This window comes from Ustilago hordei (assembly GCF_900519145.1).
Source record: "Ustilago hordei strain Uho2 genome assembly, contig: UHO2_contig_03, whole genome shotgun sequence".
In the NCBI taxonomy this organism is placed as follows: Eukaryota; Fungi; Basidiomycota; class Ustilaginomycetes; order Ustilaginales; family Ustilaginaceae; genus Ustilago; species Ustilago hordei.
The window spans coordinates 531,116-551,948 of NW_024545288.1; the positions used below are offsets into that span (position 1 = coordinate 531,116).

General features: G+C 51.4%; 7 protein-coding genes across 7 annotated transcripts; 3 read left to right on the top strand and 4 right to left on the bottom strand.

Annotated features, from left to right (window-relative positions):
* Nucleotides 1–48: 48 nt before the first annotated feature.
* UHO2_01808 (uncharacterized protein) lies at nucleotides 49–2,503 on the bottom strand (the record flags this gene model as incomplete). The annotated part of the gene is made up of 2 exons (XM_041559245.1): nucleotides 49–111; nucleotides 194–2,503. The coding sequence occupies 2 exons, from the start codon at nucleotides 2,501–2,503 to the stop codon at nucleotides 49–51; spliced, it is 2,373 nt and encodes a 790-aa protein (XP_041415179.1).
* A 203-nt stretch (nucleotides 2,504–2,706) lies between these two features.
* Nucleotides 2,707–4,034, bottom strand: UHO2_01809 (uncharacterized protein; the record flags this gene model as incomplete). Its single annotated transcript, XM_041559246.1, has 2 exons — nucleotides 2,707–3,803; nucleotides 3,959–4,034. 2 exons carry the CDS (start codon nucleotides 4,032–4,034, stop codon nucleotides 2,707–2,709), a joined length of 1,173 nt encoding a protein of 390 aa, XP_041415180.1.
* Nucleotides 4,035–5,943: 1,909 nt separating this feature from the next.
* Nucleotides 5,944–8,130, top strand: UHO2_01810 (uncharacterized protein; the record flags this gene model as incomplete). The annotated part of the gene is made up of 1 exon (XM_041559247.1): nucleotides 5,944–8,130. The coding sequence occupies one exon, from the start codon at nucleotides 5,944–5,946 to the stop codon at nucleotides 8,128–8,130; it is 2,187 nt and encodes a 728-aa protein (XP_041415181.1).
* A 1,367-nt stretch (nucleotides 8,131–9,497) lies between these two features.
* On the top strand, nucleotides 9,498–10,490 carry UHO2_01811 (uncharacterized protein; the record flags this gene model as incomplete). The annotated part of the gene is made up of 1 exon (XM_041559248.1): nucleotides 9,498–10,490. One exon carries the CDS (start codon nucleotides 9,498–9,500, stop codon nucleotides 10,488–10,490), a length of 993 nt encoding a protein of 330 aa, XP_041415182.1.
* A 3,184-nt stretch (nucleotides 10,491–13,674) lies between these two features.
* Nucleotides 13,675–14,771, bottom strand: UHO2_01812 (uncharacterized protein; the record flags this gene model as incomplete). The annotated part of the gene is made up of 4 exons (XM_041559249.1): nucleotides 13,675–13,691; nucleotides 13,760–14,085; nucleotides 14,173–14,213; nucleotides 14,286–14,771. 4 exons carry the CDS (start codon nucleotides 14,769–14,771, stop codon nucleotides 13,675–13,677), a joined length of 870 nt encoding a protein of 289 aa, XP_041415183.1.
* Nucleotides 14,772–15,477: 706 nt separating this feature from the next.
* Nucleotides 15,478–18,159, top strand: UHO2_01813 (uncharacterized protein; the record flags this gene model as incomplete). The annotated part of the gene is made up of 1 exon (XM_041559250.1): nucleotides 15,478–18,159. One exon carries the CDS (start codon nucleotides 15,478–15,480, stop codon nucleotides 18,157–18,159), a length of 2,682 nt encoding a protein of 893 aa, XP_041415184.1.
* A 1,029-nt stretch (nucleotides 18,160–19,188) lies between these two features.
* On the bottom strand, nucleotides 19,189–20,658 carry UHO2_01814 (uncharacterized protein; the record flags this gene model as incomplete). Its single annotated transcript, XM_041559251.1, has 1 exon — nucleotides 19,189–20,658. One exon carries the CDS (start codon nucleotides 20,656–20,658, stop codon nucleotides 19,189–19,191), a length of 1,470 nt encoding a protein of 489 aa, XP_041415185.1.
* Between the last annotated feature and the right edge of the window lie 175 nt (nucleotides 20,659–20,833).

Here is a 20,833-nt window from a genome sequence, read left to right on the forward strand (position 1 = left end):
TCCTCCATGGTCTTGAGCTCGACTTGTTGTGTTTCGGCATTTTCCGGACTATCTGTGAAAGGATGAAGCTGTGGTATTGGCGGTGTTGGGCGAGAAGACAGCTTGCTCAAGCTATGCAGAGACAACAAGGAAGCTGAAAGTTGGTCAGCAGATACCCTCTCTTCCCTACGTTCGCCTCGACGAAGATACTTACAACACTTAGCCGCTCACTCAAGCGACTACACTCCCCTTTCGTAGTCATGAGTCGCTCCTGAAGCGACATCAACACCTGTTGCATCGAGCATAATTCTCCAGCTTCTTCGAGCCTCTGCACTATCTCTAGCAGCTTCCCCTCACTTCTTCTTTCAATCTTTGCCTCTACCACGCTTTGCACCCTGCCCATCCCTCCCTCAATGTAGGGCTCAGTGAGAGGGTTCACCGAGGTAGCGGCTGTACGGCTTCTCGCTGCGCCGCTATCGCCGGTGTGGTGCTGAGAAACAACGATACTTGGCATTCCCCGAGGTTCCTGCAGCGCTGATGTAGCTTCTTCGTCAAAGTGAAGATCAATAAGGCTCTCTTCCAGCAAATCAATTCCATCTTTCTCCTTGCCTCTACCTGAAGTACTAGGTGCGAGATCGACCAAGACTGAAGGCGTGGCCTGAACTTCCGAGATGCGATCCTCGACCTTGCACCTGAGCATAACAACCAGCATCAAACCAGGTCGGTTCTTGAAAATCTCATACATCTTATCTGGATGTTTGCGAATCATCGAGTCGAGAGTATTGATGTGGGTTGAGGCTTTGCGTTCCAGCACCGAAAGAGTCGTGCCGGTTGCATCTAAAGATGATGGTTTTCCTTCATCACGTTCCTCTGCTTTGTTGATGGCGGCTTTGGGGCGGAGACGAGAGTTGTTGCTCTCGGCGGGTATGGGAGCAGACGGAGGCGGAAGTACGGATTCGGTGGCGAGAGCAAGACGATTGAACTGAGAATCTGAGAGTCGAGCTATGTGACTTGTTCCCTCCTCCCTCTCATGGCAATTAGGTCGAGGAGGACTTTTGTAGCTCCTAGCGCTCTCCCTACCCAATACACGCTTAGCTTGAAGAGTAGGAGTCTTCTCCATATCCACCAAATCCTCCACCAAACTCTTTGCGCTGTTAGGCTTGGAAAGCGGACTTCGACTGACACTAGTCAGATGACTCGACATCTCTTCAGCCTGCTCCTCTTGGAATCTCGAATGAGCGGAAGCGACCTGCGAACCCAAAACCACTGGGGGCGGTGCGGTGATTTGCACTCGCCAGCGTTGAATACGCTGGATAGATTCATCTTGACTCTCCTCCACCTGGAGTGAGGTTGGGGTGCTTGGAGGAGGTCGTTTTCGAGGGATCTGGTGAGGAGTAGGTAGAGGAGGAAGAACAGAGGTGGGGGTCTCGTCTTGAGGTCTCCAATGACAGACAGCTTCACGGCTGCTGTCAGCAAAGCGTGTTGAAGAGGTGGTGAAGGAGGAGAGACTTTCGAGTTCTGCGGCCAGGAGAGTGGCGTCCAGGGTGTTCTTGGCGCGGCGGATAGATGGAAACGGTTGAGCGAGGAGAGGAGGTGCGGGAGTGTCGTCATGCGTGTTGAGGTTAGCAGTTGGAGGCGTGGGGATTCTGTCGAGCTGAGACAGACCGAGGCCAGGGGAGGAGCCTGGAGTAGGAGGGTTCTGACCAGCAGCGGAAAGACGTGCGATGTAGTCATCTGTGGGGCTGTAGGAACGCAACTGTGGCTCTGCTCCTGGAGCTCGAGGATTGTGTGCTGGTGTGGGAGGCAAGGGACGACTGACGACGCGGACAGCAGGTGGTAATGCAGGTCGAGGTGTGCCAGAGCGAGTATGAGGCGGCTCAGCAGCATGCGAGAAGAGTAGAGGTGTTTCTGACCCAATTGCTCGTCTGCATTTAGCACGCAATGCTGCCGGGGCCAGAAGCCTGGGAGATGGTGGTCGATAGATCTGAGGCTGAGGTGGTGGAGGAGGCTTTTTGCACACTTCCTCCTCAGAGCTCAATCGTTCTCGCAACGTCTCAATCGCAGGCAGCACCTCCGACTTCTTGGTCTCTGCGTAGTCGCTCTGCACTTTTCCATCGCTACGCATCTCTTCGCGTTCGTCGCCTCCATCTTTCAACAAGATCGACTGTGGATGGAGCCCAGCAATCGGAACTCCTTTCGCGGTGAATCCACTGAACCCTGCATCCTCCTCATGTCTATCCTTTGAGCCTAAGAACCTAGCCACAGCTTTAATTTTTGCTTTGACATTCCCGAATCCTCTCTTGGACTTGGTTGAGGAGGAAACATCAGCATCAATGAGACTGTCTTTGCTGCGGGAAGGGAGTGAGGTGTGAGCGGTATCAGGGATGAAGGGGAGAGGTTGCCAGTGTACGTGCTTTGCATCGCGGAGGACATCGCTATCAGAGATGGTGGATTGCATGCCCGATACTATAGTAGGATTGGTGTTCTGACTGACCGTGCTGACGTCGTCTGGTGAGCCGTACATGGTGAGTCAAGATGGTGCGCAAAACAGACGGAGAATCAAAGCGGCATGAAGGTAGGAGGGATGCCGGTGGCGACAGATTCGGATAACTGCGCTTATAGCGACTCTCACTCACAGCGAATCAATCACATATGATAGACTGATCTTTCTGTTTGCGCAAAGAATGCATTGTGTGGGTATATTCGACAGTGCGGTCGAGGTGATCTCTAGGTTAAGCTCGGGCAAAGGGAGTGGTACAAATGATGCGGTGACCGTCCAGATCGCAAAGGTGCAGCTCCTGTGCGTCCCAAGGCGTCTACTGAACGTCGCTGAGGATCCTGGCCCATGTCCGGTTGTGAGGGCCGAGTTCCATTTGTCTGTGAAGCTTGCGTAGAAGCAGCAGCAGCAGCTTTGGTGTGCTCGAGCCTCCATTCGTTGAGTTTGGCTGAGAGAAGGGTATGCATGGATTCGAGTGCGCCGCTGTACTCGATCCGGACAGTTTGGCCAGAAAGCGTAGAAGTGGCAGAGGAGCGTAGAGGGAGGGTGGTCAAGGGAAGATCGAGAGGTTCTGCGTCCGTGCAGGAGAGACTGACGGATTCGGGGGCCGGTGGAAGGGAGAGAGTGTCCTCGCTTTGTTCTTCGGACATGGTCGGCAAAGCTGGTCTTGCGTGAGTGAGCGGATCGGATCTTGTAGCGCCGTTGAGAGATGAGGCGCGAATCATGCTCGTACGCGAGACGGTGGCTCCGGTGGGCAGCGGAGGGGCACGGTCTGTGGTGCGCAGGCAGATGGTGGCGGATGAGCTGCTCATTACAGCTTGAATGTGTGGTACTTGCGAGACACAATTGAAGCCCAAGACTTTGGCATAGAAAGCAACCGAGTTGGCCAGATGCTTGACTGACAGCAACGACATGCTCTGCAAAGGCACCGAGGATGGGAAGCTAGCGAAACCATTGATCTCTTCGAAGGGCGAGATCGGTGGAGCATCAGAAGACATGCACTTGAGAGATAGTGGCGGGGAGTGCACAGCGGGAGCAGCAGCTTCTTGACGTGTAGCAGCCTGCGAGGTGATGAGGAGGCGTGACCTGCGCCGCGCTTCTTTGCGCTCTGCCGACATGCCCAACGTCCTGCGCAGGGCAGGTTCGCTGTTGGGATCGAGTCCGTTGAAGATCCTTGTTCGCTCTAGCAGCTCATCGTCTGCCTCGTCCTGGATGGAAAACTGTTGTGTAAAGCGGCCAGAGTTGGCAAGAAAGTCCTCGGCTGCCGCTCGGTCGCGGAAGATTTGAAGCAGAGATCCAGGGAAATGCAAGGTTGTGAAGTGGTGCGCTAACTGTCAGTGCATGCGCTAGGAATGCAGAAGCTTTGGTTTGATTTGTACTTACGTTTCGAATCTGACGTTCAGCCTCCTCTTTGATAGTATAGATGCCCTTCTTCCAACCACGAGCGACGGCGTAGAAGGACTTGTCAGGAACTGCTGCTACTTGGGCAAGTGCTCTTGCAGAAGACGGAGACGTCAAGCGTCAGCTTTTCAAATAAGCTCGAGTTGCACTCTCCCATTGTCGAAATCAGAGCCTATCTGGCTTATCAATAAGGTTCAAGTGCCAATGAGGTGAGAGAAGAGTAAAAGGGAGGGGGAAGTATAGAGCCGAATCCCCTCTGAAAGTGGTTGAAGAAGGAGGGTGTGACCTTTTCAAGTGTGTTGCTCGGAACAGCTTGAATATCAGCTCAACTCATGATGAGACTACTGTAGACTGCGACAGCGACAAGGAAGAGGGATTCTTCTGCTGCTGGCTGTGGATAGAGTGTGTGGCTGCTGCAGGATCGCTGCAGGTCTTGCAGGCGGCGAAGTAGACGTTGTGCCAAAGGGATCTGCAGCCTCGCATACTGAAGGCGAGAAACAAAAGAGAACGGCAATGGAGCGGGGACCGGAATTGCAGATGCCAACTCGTCAATTGCAAGGTCTCGGATGGCAAAACGTGGGAGAGAAGCTGCATCTTGCCCATCATACCCCGAACATGTTTGCAAGTGTCTGCCACTTGGTCGAAGCGAGAGCATGTGCAGCCGCCACAGACTCGTTGATGCACGACATTTGTTTGAGGGCAAGCGTCAAAGAAGGTGCTGTGTTGTAGGCTGCCTGCGCAGGAAAACGTGGTCGCTTCAAGCACCGCAGAAGAACCGCAACGGAACCGATTGAAGCCAAGAGGGTGATAAGAAGTTTTGGTCCCGATACTTGCAATCGGCGAGAGTCAGAGCACGATGTCACTACTTCCAGAAGACAGAAACATGTATACTCAAATGACTAAAGAACATGGTGAGGACCTAGTGTCCTCAGCTTGATATATATACAACTATGAGTTAGCTTGACAACGAGCGGGGCTACGTTGCACCCGATCCCCAGACAGATCTGTTCCATCTGATCGCCGATTGCGTTTATGTCAGCGTGCATATTTGAAAAGTGTTATGTCGGCCTAACAGCCGAGATCCAACCTCAAATTCAGCGACCCGCACGATCTAAGCTCACGCATGACAATGGCAACGCCAGCTCGTGGCTCAAGAACACACACACATACACCAACGCAACCCGCGGTCACACAAGACGGGTCAGGCTCGGGCCTCAACACACAATCACCAATCTCGGAAAAGATCAACGCCGAGGGCGTGTGTGCAGAATGCTGTGTCGATGCGAGTGAGGTTGCGGCCAATAAAGCTTGAGGATTGCAAGCGGCCGTCGATCCTAACTCACCGAGAGCCTGCAGAGAAACGACAGAGCAACAGTGAAAAGCTTGGCAGGGGTCACTACACCTTGAACACTTGCCTTTCTTTCCAACCATCCTTCTGCTCAGCATATCGCTCCTCTCACCACAGCACTCGCTCTACGATCCTTCTTCCAGGTTTTAGAGGTTCAAGCTGCCTCGCTCAAGACTTTCCTTTCGCTTTTCACTCTCCGGCTATTCCATCCATCTCGCTCGAACCCCACTTTGCAATCACATTCACCCGCTCTTTCTGCCTGCATCAGCAACTTCATCCGTCTCCTTCATTTCGCCGACGACTGCAGACGACTCGGTCCATCATATTCGTACGCGACAACATCCGGAATCGTCACCGCACTTAGCTATGCTGCGTTGAACTATTCGACCCCGTCTATCCTACGAGCCTCAAAAGAACCGTTTCTCATCAACCTACCGACGCCTGCCTCGTCGTGCAGGAATCTCAAACGATTCTCTTCTAGCTTCTTTTCCGCTTGCTCTTCGTGAAAGCGCATCGTTGCTGCTCCAACGCTTGCCTTCATCAACAAGCCGTCAAATCGCACCTTGCTTCGCCTCCCTCGATTCTTCACTTCCCTCCCCACACCTACAGGCCAACGCTCTCTTACGCGGCTCTATCACCCTCCCTCTTCCTATCCCGCATCGTCTATACTGTCTGACCTGCATTCAGACCACCGCCAACAACCGCAGCTTCGCCCATCATGTGTTGCGGAAACGCTAGCTGGAAGCGTGAGGAGGTCCCAGATCACAAGTTCGACTTCATCGACGTTCGTGACTTTCGCAATAATGGCTGCTTTCAGCAACTCAAGTATGCTTTCCTTTTTATCATGGTCGTCAAGTCCTTGGCAGTATACGTCGCCGACATCTACACGGCCGTCACATTGCTTGCTTTCGGTCACTTTAGCGGCAGTCTTTACGACAAAGTCCAAAACGATCCCCAGAACAACTTTCGCGTCCCGATCTCCTACGGTCGTTGGATCTTTACTGGCTGTATCATCTTTTCCTTCCTTCTACTTGCTTACGAAGCACACAAGTCCAGAGCGATCGTAAAAAGCCGCGACATCAGTTACGCCTTCACCAATGTCATGGCCAACAACTACTACTCTCTGCGAAGCTACGATCACTTTTGCTTCTTCGACCACATCAATGACAGCAAGAAGAAGAAGGACGAGCTTGCTTTCTTCATCTTCTTCACTTTCAAAGGTTGGAAGCGTTTGCTCGTCGCCGACGGTCCTCGTCAGGTGATCAACTTTTTCACGCTCTACGGTCTTGGCTCGTTTGCCAAATGGAGCACAAACCCCTACGACTACTATGACGGTAACATCTTCACAGGCATCATGATTCTGTCCATGCTTTTTACTGTGGCAGTCTTTGCCGGTTCCATCATTTTGCTCATTATCGCTGCCGTTGCGTATATACCGCTACTGTGCTACATCAAGGGCAACCTCAAGGAATACTGCTGTCACAAGGTCGACAAGCGTGTCACCGAACTCGTCCAACGCAAGAAGAAGCAACGTTTAGCTAAAATCTCAGAGATTGCTCGCAGGGAAGCTGCCGGCGACTTTTCGCATCTCATGAACAAAAAGGGTCAGATGATCGGTACTGCCATCCCTCAACCCACGTTGCCGACTGTTGACGTCGATCTTCTCAATGATGAGAAGCCAGGCAAACCAGGACCTTTGCAGCGAAACAACAGTGTTGGAAGCTCTACTGCCGTACACGGCAACGGCGGTGGATACTATGGCAACGGCGCTCCAGGCTACAAGTCCCCCGGCTTTGGCCCATCGCACTTCTATGGCGTCAATGCGCCATCGACGCATAGTCTTGGCGGCTACAATGACAAGGAATATGCCAGCACGGCCAACTTGGTCCACAACGCTGGACCTGCCGGGGCCGAGTATGGTGGCATGCCACCCGCAACTTTTGACGCTATGGCAGATCGCATGGGCCCCATCGGAACAAGTCCGATGCTCTTCGCGCAGCGTGTTGGCGGTGGTGATGGACAAGGCAGGATCTCACCTGCGCCACCACAATCGCAAACGGGTGATCCATACAACTTGCAAAGGTCAGGCTCTCGAACGCTGCTGGACGGTAGCAACGGAGGCATGCCACATCATATGGGTGGGCCTGGTGAGGCATACGAGATGAACTCGGGCTATGGAAGGCAAAGTCCCTACCCACAGACAGATAGAGGTTCGCCAAGTCAGCCCAGAGACTCGCCTTACGCCGCGCGAGGTCTCGACTACCCACCGCCTCAAAATACTCACGGCGTTGATGGCCTCGACTACCCACCACCCGATGTTTCGTCGTACGTGCCATACGATGGACATGGTACACACGAGCAGTTCCCGCCAGCAGTGGAGGTGTCCGTGGCATCGTCAAGCACGGCTGATTCGGGTGCGAACAGCCATCTTGCGGCTGGGTACGGAACGGATGGTTTCGGCCGAGAGCTGCATCCTAATCGATACAGCAACAGCAATGGTGGTGTCAGATCAGGAGCCAACTCATCTTCACACAGCCCGACCACCAGTGTTGGTGGTCTAGATGACGTGTACGATGCCTACCTCAACTCGCATAACCACTCGCCCATCATCAACCCAGACCAGCGCCATAGTGTCAACAGCTACATGATGAGTGACTACCCTGCTGACGGCCACGCAGATCATTATCAACAGCAGTACCACGGCGAAGATCAGAGGGGCTACGATCAGCATCACGGCTACAGCAATGAGCCGCACCATCAGCAGCAGCACCAACAGCAGCAATCCCACGACGATTATGCTGGGCAATGGCCGCGCCAGGACGAGGCACAAGGTTACAATGTCGACGAATATAATCAGCACGGTCAGCAAGACTCGTACCGCCAAGCACACGGTCAGGGCTACTAGCTCGCAACAGCATCTTGTTCTTTCCTTTGTTTTTCATAGATTGTGCGCTCCACACGCACGTAGACGTAGCATTCGACGGCCTTCGCATTCGCATTCAATTGAACTATAGCTTTTCAGTATCACCTTGAAGTGAGTGGTTGCATGTCTCTGCCTCGCATCTGCGCTTCCTCGGGCCTTCCTTGAGGGGCGAAAGGAAGCAACAACCATATCACAGTGAAGTTGCAATTGACAGAGATGGTGTGGAATGGTGTCGGCCGATAAGAATTAGACTGAGACAGGACACTTCGCACGGTATCTTGGCTCGCTTCTGTCATTTTCACCGGAAAAGCGCCTTGTTTCGCTTTTTCACGATCCGGTCGCTCTGCTTCCAACTGTCGCAACCGAGGCCACAACTTGCTGTGCTGGACATGATAGAACGTGCTACTTGCCTATCTCAAACTCTGATCAGGATGGTCCACCTCTCATAGACTTAAAACCAGACGATGATGCTCGCTTGAGATGTTCGAGCTGTCGCTGGTGTGTGCATTGTGAGTTCTGCCGTTTCGCAAGCCGGCTATTGAGTTGTGCGAAATAGCCGGAAAAGTGGAGAAAGAGAGAGCCGCTGGCGGGGGAAATTGGAAACAGAAAATCAGGCAGACGTTGGACCACACACGTTTGGCTTGGAAGAGAGGGCCAAGACAGGCGAGAAGTTGTGATTCAGCCGGGTCTTGACTCTTGAAGGAATTCTATCTGTGTTCATAACCCGCACTGGAGTCGTAGCACACACCGTAACTGTGAGAGGGGACCCGCAAAAGTTGAGAAAGCGAGTGACGATGCAACGGACGCGCGTGGATTTGACTGCATCCATGATGACGGCTCTGTCTCTTCTGTCTCCGCTTTCTGTCTGCTCCGAATGACCGGAATCTTCGCGCCTATCGAGAGTCACTTTACTGATTGTGAACGCACAGTGCGCACCATCTCCCTCCTTCCTCCTTCCTGCGTCCACCATACCCGACAACCGACTCGTTGTGCCATTCGCTCCCTCATCCGGTCATCACTGCAGGTCACGCCGACGTTGATTACGCTCCTCGCTTCAAGCTATACGCCTTACGCACATTGGGCAACTAACTTTCCGCATAGGATCTCGGACAGCCACCACTCTTGCTTGTATCTCATCGAGACAATCTCATCTGGGCGCTCTAATCGCTACATCTCGCTTTTCTCGGCTCAGCTGCATCGAATAGGTCCTCCTGTAGCATCCGCAAGCTTTGGTGAAAGTCCCTCCGCGACCTCGCACATCTTCACGCCCCGTGTGATACAACCCCACCCTTTCTTGCTTCCCCCTTCGCGACCGCTCTAGGTCTCGAGCATATACACACATACACAAAATGGCAGAGGAACCACTCACACCGTTCGGCCAGGCGCTCGCCGGTGCTCTCGGAGGTGTCTTCTCCAATGCAGTCATCTACCCGCTCGACACAGTCAAGACACGAATCCAAGCGGGCAACAACACCGCCGTCACTGCGGGCAAAGAGGTGCGAGACCCTAAGGATCCCACCAAAACCATCGTCACTGTACCCAAGAATGCCGGCATGATCAAGGGCATTCTCCACATCATCCGAAGCAAAGAAGGACCTTTGGGCTTGTACAAGGGTTTCGGTGCCAGCATGGTCAACACCTTCTCCACCGGCTTTGCCTACTTCTACTGGTACTCGGTCGTCCGAACACTCTACCAGAATCGTCTGGCTAAGCGAAGTGCTTCCGGTGTTGCTATCATGACCACTGCTGCTGAGCTTGTCCTTGGCGCTATCGCTGGTGCCCTTGCACAGATCTTCACCATCCCTGTCAGCGTTATTGCTACCCGACAGCAGCTCGCCACACCCGAGACAACCAAGGACGGCAAGCCCGCCGATGAGAGCTTCATCGGTGTCGCCAAGGACATCCTCAAGCAAGATGGTGTCGCCGGTCTCTGGCGGGGTCTTAAGCCTTCGCTCGTTCTCACCGTCAACCCTGCTATCACATACGGTGTGTTCGAGCGTGTCAAGACCATCATCCTCGCCACTTCGGTCGACGGAAAGATGACTCCCGGCAAGTCATTCTTGGTCGGTGCTCTTTCCAAGACCCTCGCCACCGTGGTCACCTTCCCTTACATCTTGAGCAAGATCCGTCTGCAAGCCAAGAACACGCAATACAAGGGCGCTATCGACTGCCTCAAGCAGATCGCAAAGGAGAAGGGTATCAGTGGTTGGTACCAGGGTATGCAGGCTCAAATCACCAAGGCTGTGCTCGCTCAGGCATTGCTCTTCTACTTCCGTGACTACTTTGAGGTCTGGACTCGCCAGATTTTGAAGGTCAGCAACAAGTCTGTTTCTGCTGCCTAGATTCATTCATCCTCCATGGATTCTCTTGCCTTTCTTCACTTTTCTTCCTTCTCCGATTGCATGTACTTTCTCTAGATGCACACAGGCTTTGTACGGATTCTTTCTATGTTCTGCGTGCGGTTGCGTGTGGTGAGCAGCGATAGTTGAATGTGAGCCGCAGAGGTGCTTTCAGTGTGTGCCCATTGCGAGAAATGGAGAGCATTCGAGCCTTATCAGCGGCAGATCAAAGCAGTGTGCTGTTGCAACAGGTGTGAAATGGGCAGAAAATAGATATTCTTGTTGCCTTTTTATTTTTCAAGGTGGTTTCCTTTCAGACTCAGCTTCACCAGTCTATGATAAAAAGTGAGGTGAACGGGTCCCGATGATCAACGATCGGTGAGAGTCGGAGCACGATGTCACTCCTGTTTAGGACAGAGACACATATACTCAATTGACTAAAGGAACATGGTGAGAGCCTAGTGCTTTCGGCTTGATATATATACACTGGGTGGCACATGCCGAATGTGGGAGTAGCCTACTTAATGATCAAGCTTGACAACGAGCGGGACTGTGTTGTACCCGATCTCTGGTCAGTTCGGTTCTGCCAGATCTCCGAATAGGTTCTCCTCAGTACAGGCTTATGTCAGCATATATCATCATATTGGGTCGTTACCTTCGGCAGTCTACGCGCGTGCACATGCCTTTGTTGAAGAATTTGGCTCTTTGTCGACGTTTATCGGGCGATGTCAATCTAAGCACAGTGTTCACGCTATTTGAGCTAAAACACTATACTATATTGACCTTAGAGAAGAGTGTGGCAAGAGCCTCGAGCTCTCCGTTTGATCTATAGGGGGTATCAAAGTTTTTGCGATTTTAAAAACACGGGTTTTTTCGAGAGCGCATTTTTGGAGGGAATTTGAACCCCCCCCAAGGAAAAGCAGGTTTCCAAAAACACACATTGAAATCATATGGCCGATAAAATATGTAACCTAACAGTGGTCATGTTACTTGTCACTCTCATCGCTATTACCCATTGCTTGCTTATATCTTGCTTTCCTCTTCACACAATGCACTCAATGTAATGTTTCATATGGTGGTGAGAAGAATTGTATTGAACAGAAGAAGAGAGAGTGCCTGTCAGATTGAGAATGGTTGTGTCAAGACTTGCTCCTGTCTCCAAGCTGATGTGCTTTGAGTCATGGCAATGTAGTCCACAGTAGTCCTCTCATGACATCAAGACAATGCAGTAGTGTCTTCCTCATTGTGCCCAGTGGATCTGAACAGCACCTGGAACAAACCCTCTCAAAGATCATGTGCAGCAGAACTTTGAAGTCTTGACACTGCATACTGTGACATTCCTTGTGTTGCAGTGGCAAGATCCAGTTTGTATTCCTGCTGATTTGTGCATCTTGTCCTCCTGAGCTCTTGTGTATCACTGGCATCAAGTTGGAGGCTTTGAACAACCTCGCTCACCTCATCCTCAGAGAAAGAGGGCAACAGCAGGTTGGCAATATCAGCAGGATGGTCATATTGACTTGCAAAGATGTGGGCAACAATGCAGGCTTGGATCATCTTGGCAGCAGTGATGTGGTCCTTGAAATGGTAGATGTTACCATGATAGCCTGTAAGGCACTGGAAGCAGTTCTTCAGGTATGCAATGGCATGTTCAACTTGTACTTGGACTTGAGAGAGCATGTAGTTGAAGTGTCAAAGGTCTTGACTCTTGTCAGCAGCAATGTGAGAGAATGGTCCAACTGTGAAGGCAGAATGGCCATATCCACCATCAACCCAGATGAACTCACCTTTGTCAAGGTACAGGTGAGGCTTCTTCAGGATGTTGCTGCCTGAGGCCCAAACCTTCGAATCCTGAACACTGCCAGGCTGTCCAACAACTGATTCAACAATCTGCAGTGAGTGTGGCAGGATCACCAGCACTACATTGATGCTGTGGAAGCCTTTGTAGCAGAAGTGCTCTCAACTGAGCACTCCTGGCTTCCAGGCAAGAGGGATGTGTGTGCCATCCACCACAAGCCAGCCCTTACCCCACTCTTCAACCCCAGTTGTATTGCACACCCAGGCAGAAGCATGTTGTCTCTCTCCCTCTGAAGCAAACTGCATGACCTTGTTGTTTAGCTTGAGGAGGCCAGCAACTGTGTGATTGGTGTATCCAACAATGCTCCCAACACTGCAACCACATTGCAAAGCAGCGTCACATTCACCACCTCCATTTCCAGAACAGCTGAGTCTGTACAGAGCCACTGAAAGAATCTCTTGCACTTTGTTGAGAGACATCACACCTGAGCTGCTGTAGTTCCACTGGAGAGCCTCTGTTTGCTGGAGTCAGATGGCGAGATTGTTGAATGCTTCAGGTGACATATGAACAAGTCCATGATACATCCTATGATTGCTTGATTCATACCTGTTGAGAAGGTGGATAAGCTTATTGGTGCAGCCAAGAGGAGTGCAACATGTGATTGTGTACCTTTGCTTGCATATGAAAGTGTACAAGCAGACAAGGTGTTGTGAGAGTGGAATTGGGTTGCCATCGTCATCCAAGTTGTCAATGTCAGTGCTGCAGGAGTGCTGCACTCTGTTGGTGTTTTGGATGACCTCCACAGGTATAGAGAGCTTGAGAGTGTGGACAATGTCATTGAGAATTACTTGCTTGTCACTGTAGCACACCATGGCTGGAAAGAGGAAGGGAGTTGGAGAGGGAGCATGGAGAGGGAGCATGGAGAGGGGGGATGGAGAGGGGGGATGGCAGCAAGAGCAATGCTGAAAGGTTGCAGAGTGGAGTGGTGGTAGTAATGGAAGAGGTGTGAGAGTGAAAATTTTTGTTTAAATGCTTTTGAGCTCATTATGTGACTGTGCTGCACATCATTTTTATTCACCTCATACTTGTACTCTACAGAAAAACACTCAGAAATGACTTTGCATTGAGACCAGATGATAGTACATGTAATGCTACAAGACAGGAAGATTGAATGAAGAGTCCATGTTGTTGTTGTTGCTGGTGTTCTGATGAGCATCCTGTTCAATGCTGGCCTGAGAAGCAAGGAGGCACACCATCTCCATCACCATTTCATGATCACACATGCAAACATGTTCATCGTGCTCTTTCTCCTCCCTCTCATGATGCAGGTGCATCTCCTCACACTTGGTATGCTCAGCCTCCAGTATTTTCTCATGTCTGGTGCATTCCTGTTCAAGCTGCAGGTGGATCTGAAGGGTATCAATGGAAGAACAATAGAAAGCTTCAGCAAGTGTGTCGCACTTGTGATCAAGGGCACCTTGCTTGTGCTTGGTGCTGGGAGAGAGCTGGGCTGAAGATTGAGAAAAGGTGGAATCAGAGACATCCAAACCACCAGCAGTGGAGGAAGGTGGTCGAGCCTGCAAAGGTGGAGGTGAAGGTGTGTTAAAGATGTCATCATCACCAGTGCCAGCAAAGGATGCACCAGAAGTGGATGCAACAGCAGCCAGGGGGTTGGTGGGTTCGATCAAGTCAAGAATAGGAGGCAAACCACGGCCATGAGCACTGTGATCATACAGCTCGCTGCCACAAATATCCATGGGTATGTCAGCTGAGCCATTCAAAGGCATGTCAGGCTCATCATTGCTGGTGAAGTCAAGACTGGGAGTTGTGATAAGTGCTGTGGGATCAGCATTGAATCAGCCATTCATCATCTCATGCATCCTTTCAAACCAAGCATACTTTGTTGACAGGGCAATGCAAGATATGTAGGACTGTTTAAAATTGAAAGTATGAATCAGCATCCAAGCATACTATTGCAAGCAATGAAGATCACCAAAACTTACCAGGTTGGATGCATCCATGTCCTCCAGCAGTGTACCAGCTCCAGTGGGTGAAAGCTTCTTCTTCTCCCTGTAGTATGTCTCTAGCAGCCACCTCAGCTTGCACTTGATGCAATTGGGATCAACAGATGCACCTGGGAAAATCATCTTGGAGATATCCTGAAAAATGGGATGTTTGTGAAGTTTGAGGGCTGGATTGCTCTCAGCCGATTCTCGAGATGGCAGCAGAGTGTGCTGGTAGGAGTCATTGTTGTAGAGGATCATGACAAGGTGAAGAACATTGGCACCCGACCATGTCAAGTTCTTCTTGCCTGTGGCAGATCTAGAGGCTTGAGTTGGACAGGAAGTGTAGATGTCAGGAGCACTTGTAGAACCAGATTGAGACAGCACAGGCACACTTTTGGTCTGAGTTGCAGAGCTTGTAGGTGTAGTGGACTGGCATAACAACTCTGCAGAGATGTCACCAGAATCATCAGTGGAGGAGGTCATGTTGAATGAGTGCAAGGAAGAGGGAGTGAGCAAAAGTGTGATGAGAGTGAGGAAAGGAGAGAAGATGTGGAGTGATAAAAAAACCGCATTTTTGCAAATGTGCCTCTTGAGCTGCGTTTTTGAAAATGCGGTTTTTTTTCCCTTTGCAGAGCTTATGTAAGCTTTTGCGTTTTTTTGAAAAACATGCTCTTGAAAAAACCCGGGTTTTTAAAAATGCAAAAACTTTGATACCCCCTTATATACAAAGTGCCGGCACATCCCTTGAGTGGGAGCATCTACTTAATGACAAGCTGTGACAACGAGTGGGACTCAGTTGTCCCCGATCCTTGTTACATCGGCTCCAGACTAACTACAATCAGATCATCTTTGCCTAATTCATCGTCAGATCTGTTTTACCCGATCTGCTCGATCTCTCGCTATATCACCTCTCGTGCCTTGTCGGATCGTTTTCTTCAGCAGCCTTTGCTACCAAGCTGACAAACGGAATATCTTCTTTTGAGCTGTCAAAAGATCCCTTCTCCACAGACCCTTCCTTCTCTAGAACTTTCGCTATTGACGACCATCTCCCTAGCATCCTCCGAGGCGCATATCCCACCATCCTGCCAGCCTCTTTCTCTCAGACAACATGACTAACTGAAGGTATCGGTCGTTCCGGACCCAACTCATCGCCGCCGAAGCAATCTCAACAGCTCGACGACGTCCTATCATGTCATCACGAAGCGGGCTGAGGCTCGGCGCAGCCTCGAGTTCTTCCTCGAGAGCACAGAGCTTGAGGCCGAGAAGCACCTTGTCACCAACTTCATCTAAGGCTCTGTCAAGCAAAGCAGAGCTGAGCAATGCCGCAGCATCTTCCTCTCGATCACCCCTGAGCTCAGCTCGAAAATCAGATGCGGTCAAGGTGCAGTCTCAGTCTCTCAGATCGTCAACTTCAGATGCTGACCGGAGCTTCCTCGCGGTTCAGTCCTTCTTCACGCGCCTTGCAAGGTCGACTCAGCTACATACAGCGAATACACGGTCTCTTGCTCAGACAGCACGATCCTCCCGTCTGTTTCTAGCATCGCACTCCAAGGGATCGCAGACTACGTCCATCGCAAGCCAAGCTCGAGCCTTCCACGCAGCTCGAGCTGCCCGAGCCGAAGACAATGGGCGATCAAAGCCGGCCGATCCAAAGCCGGGAAGTGGTTCTCAGCCCTCATCGACGTCACACGAGGGCAAGTCAGCAGAAGGCGAGGCTCACAAGCCAACGCAATCAGAGCCAAAAGAAGATCCGGTCGGCAGGCCGGCCTCATCCAGCACAGAGCTCACAACAGCAGAACGTGCCTACCAGCATTTCGCTAACTACCCTCGATCCCTCCAGCGCTTAGCAATACGAGCCGTGCCTGCGTCGACCCAAAGCGGCCAATCTCGCCCTTCATCAGACACAGGCAACGAAGCCCTATCACACGAACACTACCGATACCGACCCTCCAAAGAAGACTTGCTCCGATTCGCACAAGGTTTTTGGACCCGACTTCGTATTCGTTTCAAGTGGTTTACCATTCGTGGATTTCGTCGATTCAACGCAGACGACATCAGTGCCTTCTTCACTTTGGGTGGCTTCACCACTGCCGTCTTTATCATCGTCGGTACCACTACATTCTTCTCGCTCATCTTCGCAGCGCTCAATGCTCTTAACCTGCAGGAATGGATCGCGAGAAAGATTGCAGACTACCTGACGGCAGAGACGGGGGTCACGGTGGTGTTCGAGAGTGCGATCGTGCCAAAGTGGAAGGAGAGCAAGATCAGTTTCAAGAATGTTTTCATTTCTCGTCGAGCACATGGAGACATGGACTCGCTACTCGAGGAAAGGAGGCGAAAAGCAAAGAACGGCGGGGCTGATCGACCGAACAAGGTCAAGCGTCGAACTGCTGTCACAGCAGGAGACGGTATGGCGTGGGAAGGAACGCACTATGAAGAGGTAGAAGAAGTAGCTCCACCCATGAGTGACGAAGCTCGTGGGGAGGATCTGGCGGAAGACGATACAGTCAACACCAACTATACCATGTTCGACCTCCAGGTGGACTCGATTGATGTTACGCTCAGTCTTCAGCGCTGGTTCGACGGCAAGGGTTTGATCGAAGATGCCGTTGTAAGGGGTGTGAGGGGTATTGTGGATAGACGCAATGTTTTCCGGGACCCAATCAAGCCTTACGATCCGCGAGCCGCACGTAGACAACCTCGACACGGAGACTTCGAGATGGAGTCGGTTGTGGTCCAAGATTTCCTGGTTACTGTATATCAACCGAATGACTTCCGACCATTCAACTTCAGTATTTTCAGCGCGCACATTCCGAAGCTCCGCAAACAGTGGCTCTTCTATGATCTACTAAGCGCGGAGTCTATCACAGGTCAGGTGGACGGATGTTTGTTCAGCTTGCACAAGCCGCAGAGCATCAGCCGAACTGTGGAGCAGGATAGGGAAATGATTCATTCAAAGTGGAAGACTATGTCTCGTATGCGAGTCGACGGTGTTAACTTTGACCATATTCAGAATCAGTCCGATTTGACAGGGCCGATTTCGTGGATTCTGTCAGGCAAGTTTGATGTCGTGGCGGATATCAAGTTCCCAAGGGATTTGGATGATGAGGCGGACATCAATACTATCATTATCGAGGTGCTGGATAATCTTACAGCGGCATTGTCAGGAGAGCCTAATCGGGATCAAGATGATGGGCCTATTCCAGGACAGCATCGGTTAAGTGGGCCTGCGATCGAAGCACCTGTTTCTGCTGTTGGGGCGACTGCGGAAAGGATTAGAAAGGAGAACGAGGAAGCCAGAAGACAGGGCAGAGAACCTGCTGTACGGGCTGAACGCAAAGCTGCAGTTGCTGCTGCCTCCGCCTCTTCCGACTCTGCAAAAACCACTGACACCTCGGACAACGCAGAGCATCAAAAAGAAAAGAACAAATCCTCCATCCCCCCACCAACCGTAGTAATCGACATGGACGTCCGATTCAAAGACATCAAAGCTGCCGTCCCCCTCTTCACCAACGACATCTCCTATTCCACCAACGCCTTCGTCCGTCCGATAGTTGCCTTTATGAACGCGAACAAAACGCTCATCCCCATCCGTTGTCGAATCGTAATGGATCTCATCGAATTCGATGGCTCCCTCGATCTCGCCCAGACAGGTTTACTGCCGGTTGTGAGCGAGAAGATCTACGAAGCGCTGGCAAACCATGTGGTAAGTCAGAATGCTAGTAGGGAGAGACTGAAGAATGTCAGTCTTTGGTCCTTGCAGGTTGGTGCAAATGCGGTGTTGAATTTGGTGACGTTGTTGAGGGATACGATGGCTAGGACTACTGGGACGGCGGGTGCGGCTGGTGGCGGGGTGAAGAGTGGAGGTTGATTGGGATAGATGAAAGTGGAAGAACACCTCTCATCAATGTTTGACAATGTAGATTCCTTCAGACTTTGATGTACTTCTCAAGGATTCTTGCCAATATACCTCGTTATGCTGTCCTGTAACCTGTTGGGGGATCTGTACTCGCGGTGTGTTGCTGGGTTGCTTTCTCCCTGAAAATGGGGAAAAAATGAGGCTGCGAAATTGGTCCTTGTCAAAGAGCGCGTCGGATGTCGGAAGACACCTGGTTTACTGATTCTTGCAACCCTCAACGCAACCCACGCCCATCACTTCCATCTTACGCTCCCTGTCACCACCTCGCCCTGCAGCGCCTTTCCACAGCATGGTGAGCACTCCAAATATTGCTCCTTATCTTGCGATGAATTTGTGTCTTGCTCACAACCTATGTTCTGCTTTCCGTGGGTGGTGCAGGTTCGCGGCCACGCCAAACAAGCAGCCCAAGAAGCGGCCAAGAAGAAAGCTGCTGGTGGTGCTGGAACAGGCAAGTCTCAGCTCGGAGAAGCAAGACAAAAGGGTCTCAAATTTACTTGCCCGACTTGCAAAGGGCAGTCTCCTGTAAGTGAAACCTACACAGGATATATATATATATATATATATTTAAGGAAGAGCGCTGATTGAAAGAGGTTGCATTTGGTGGAATGGAGGATTGAACAGAACTACAAAGTGCTGAAGGAACACTTCGAGAACAAACATCCGAAGGAGACGGTTCCTCCGGAGAGCTCTTTTACGGCGTAAGAGGGCGAGGTTGATGATGCGATAGACTTTTGATACAGATACAAGCAGACGAATGCGAGGTGTTGGTCGAATGGAGATTGGATCACGCTCACAGTGTGAGGCTGCATTTCAGCGATGGGGGATGATGCCCTCGATAGCATATGAACAACATCAAGCAGGGCCACGAACAATCACACACAAGCACTCACACACAAGCACTCACACTCACAACCACACTCTCAACAGCAGAAAATTGAAAAGGGTTCGAGTTGCAAGCAAGTACACAAGCAGCGTCCTGTTCTAGAGTACATCATCGAACACTTTCTCCAACAACCCAACCACCCTTTGCACCTCCTCTTCGGTATTGTAATGGACAAAACTCAACCTGACCACACCATCCGCCAAGTCCAGACGCAAACTCTGAACCAACTTGTGGGCGTACATATGACCCTGCTGTGCGCCTACTTTGCCATCTTGCACCAGCTTTGTGTGGATTGTCTTGCTTGTTCCCACCCTGGGTTTGCCGGTGTTTGGGTCGATGACTGCGAAAGCGACTGTCGGGGCGCGCGTGGTTGAGTCGCTTTCTTCCGGACCTACAATTTTAATTCCTTTGGATGTGTAGCGGAGAAGAGGGGGGATGAACTGGGAGAGCAAAGTCTGTTCATGACCAGCGATCTTGCCAAAGGCTTTATCCATCGCACTATCCACCTCCTCCCTCGTCATCTCTACCAAATTCGCAGGCGAGAAAACGCTGGTCGGCCGGGAGAAAACACCATTCCAATCCACCCGCACCTCCTTTCCCAATCCAAGCGAAACCAAATAATCAGCCACCGGAGCGATTGAATGATTCAGCTCATACTGAACCGAGCTCGTTTGGAAGGGGTACATTCCCGGAATCTCGGATGTTGGCGGCTGGAGGAAGAAGTGGTTGAGCCGTTTGAGAGCGGTTTGTTTGATGCGGGGTTTGACGTACATAGCTCCCACATGAGCCCCGTAAGTCTTGTACAGGCTGAAAAAGGCTACATCTACACCCCACTTGACAGGTTCGACTCGACGATGAGGAGCGAAAGCTACACAGTCAACCGCAACGATGGCTTCTGGTGCAATCGCCCGTACTGCAGCAACAGCCTCAGGGATGTCCGTAAATGCGCCGAGGAGGTTGGAGCATGCTGTGAAGGCCACCAACTTCGTCTTTGGCGTCACCAGCCCAGCTAGCACTTTAGGATCGAGCGTGACCGCAAACGCATTCTCCCCGGCAGTAGGCGTAGGAGTTACAGCCCATTGTTCAATCTTCAACCCCAACCTATCCGCCATTCTAGTCCAAGCACCACGATTAGTCTCATGATCAGCATCACTAAGAACAATCTCATCTCCCTCCTGCCACGTCTCCTTCCCTTCTGCACGATCAGATAGGACCCGAGCTTCAATCATAAATCCAAGACTAGCGACGAGAGAAGTTGCGGATTGACCGATCATTACATCCTCCGGAGTAGGTGCGCCTAGGAGAGCAGCTGCAGCGTAAGAACCGAGTGAGACGCGAGATTCGGCTTGCTTGGCGAGTGGGTAAGCTGCCATTTGAACGTTGGAGGTGAGGAGGTAGGATGAGATAGAGTCGGCGACGGAGGAAAGGACTTGTGATCCACCTGCGTTTTCGGCGAATACGTAGCCGGAGAGTGGGTCATTTTGGGAGTCTGCGGAGACGAGGGCTGGGAATTGCGAGCGAATGTGCTGCAATTCCGTGGGTGATAGGGTGGCAGTTGTGGAGTTCATCTTTGCAGCGAGTGTTCTCTATCGGTCCAGGTCGAGTGGTGATGGTTTGATGGAGAGGAGAAGAAGGGGGAAAGAGGAAGGTAGTGAAGAGGATGAAGATGTTGGAAGGACCGTGCTTGCGGAATGCTCCCTTCCGAGTTTTGTTGGCTTGTGTCAATTTACATTGCCGCGTGCT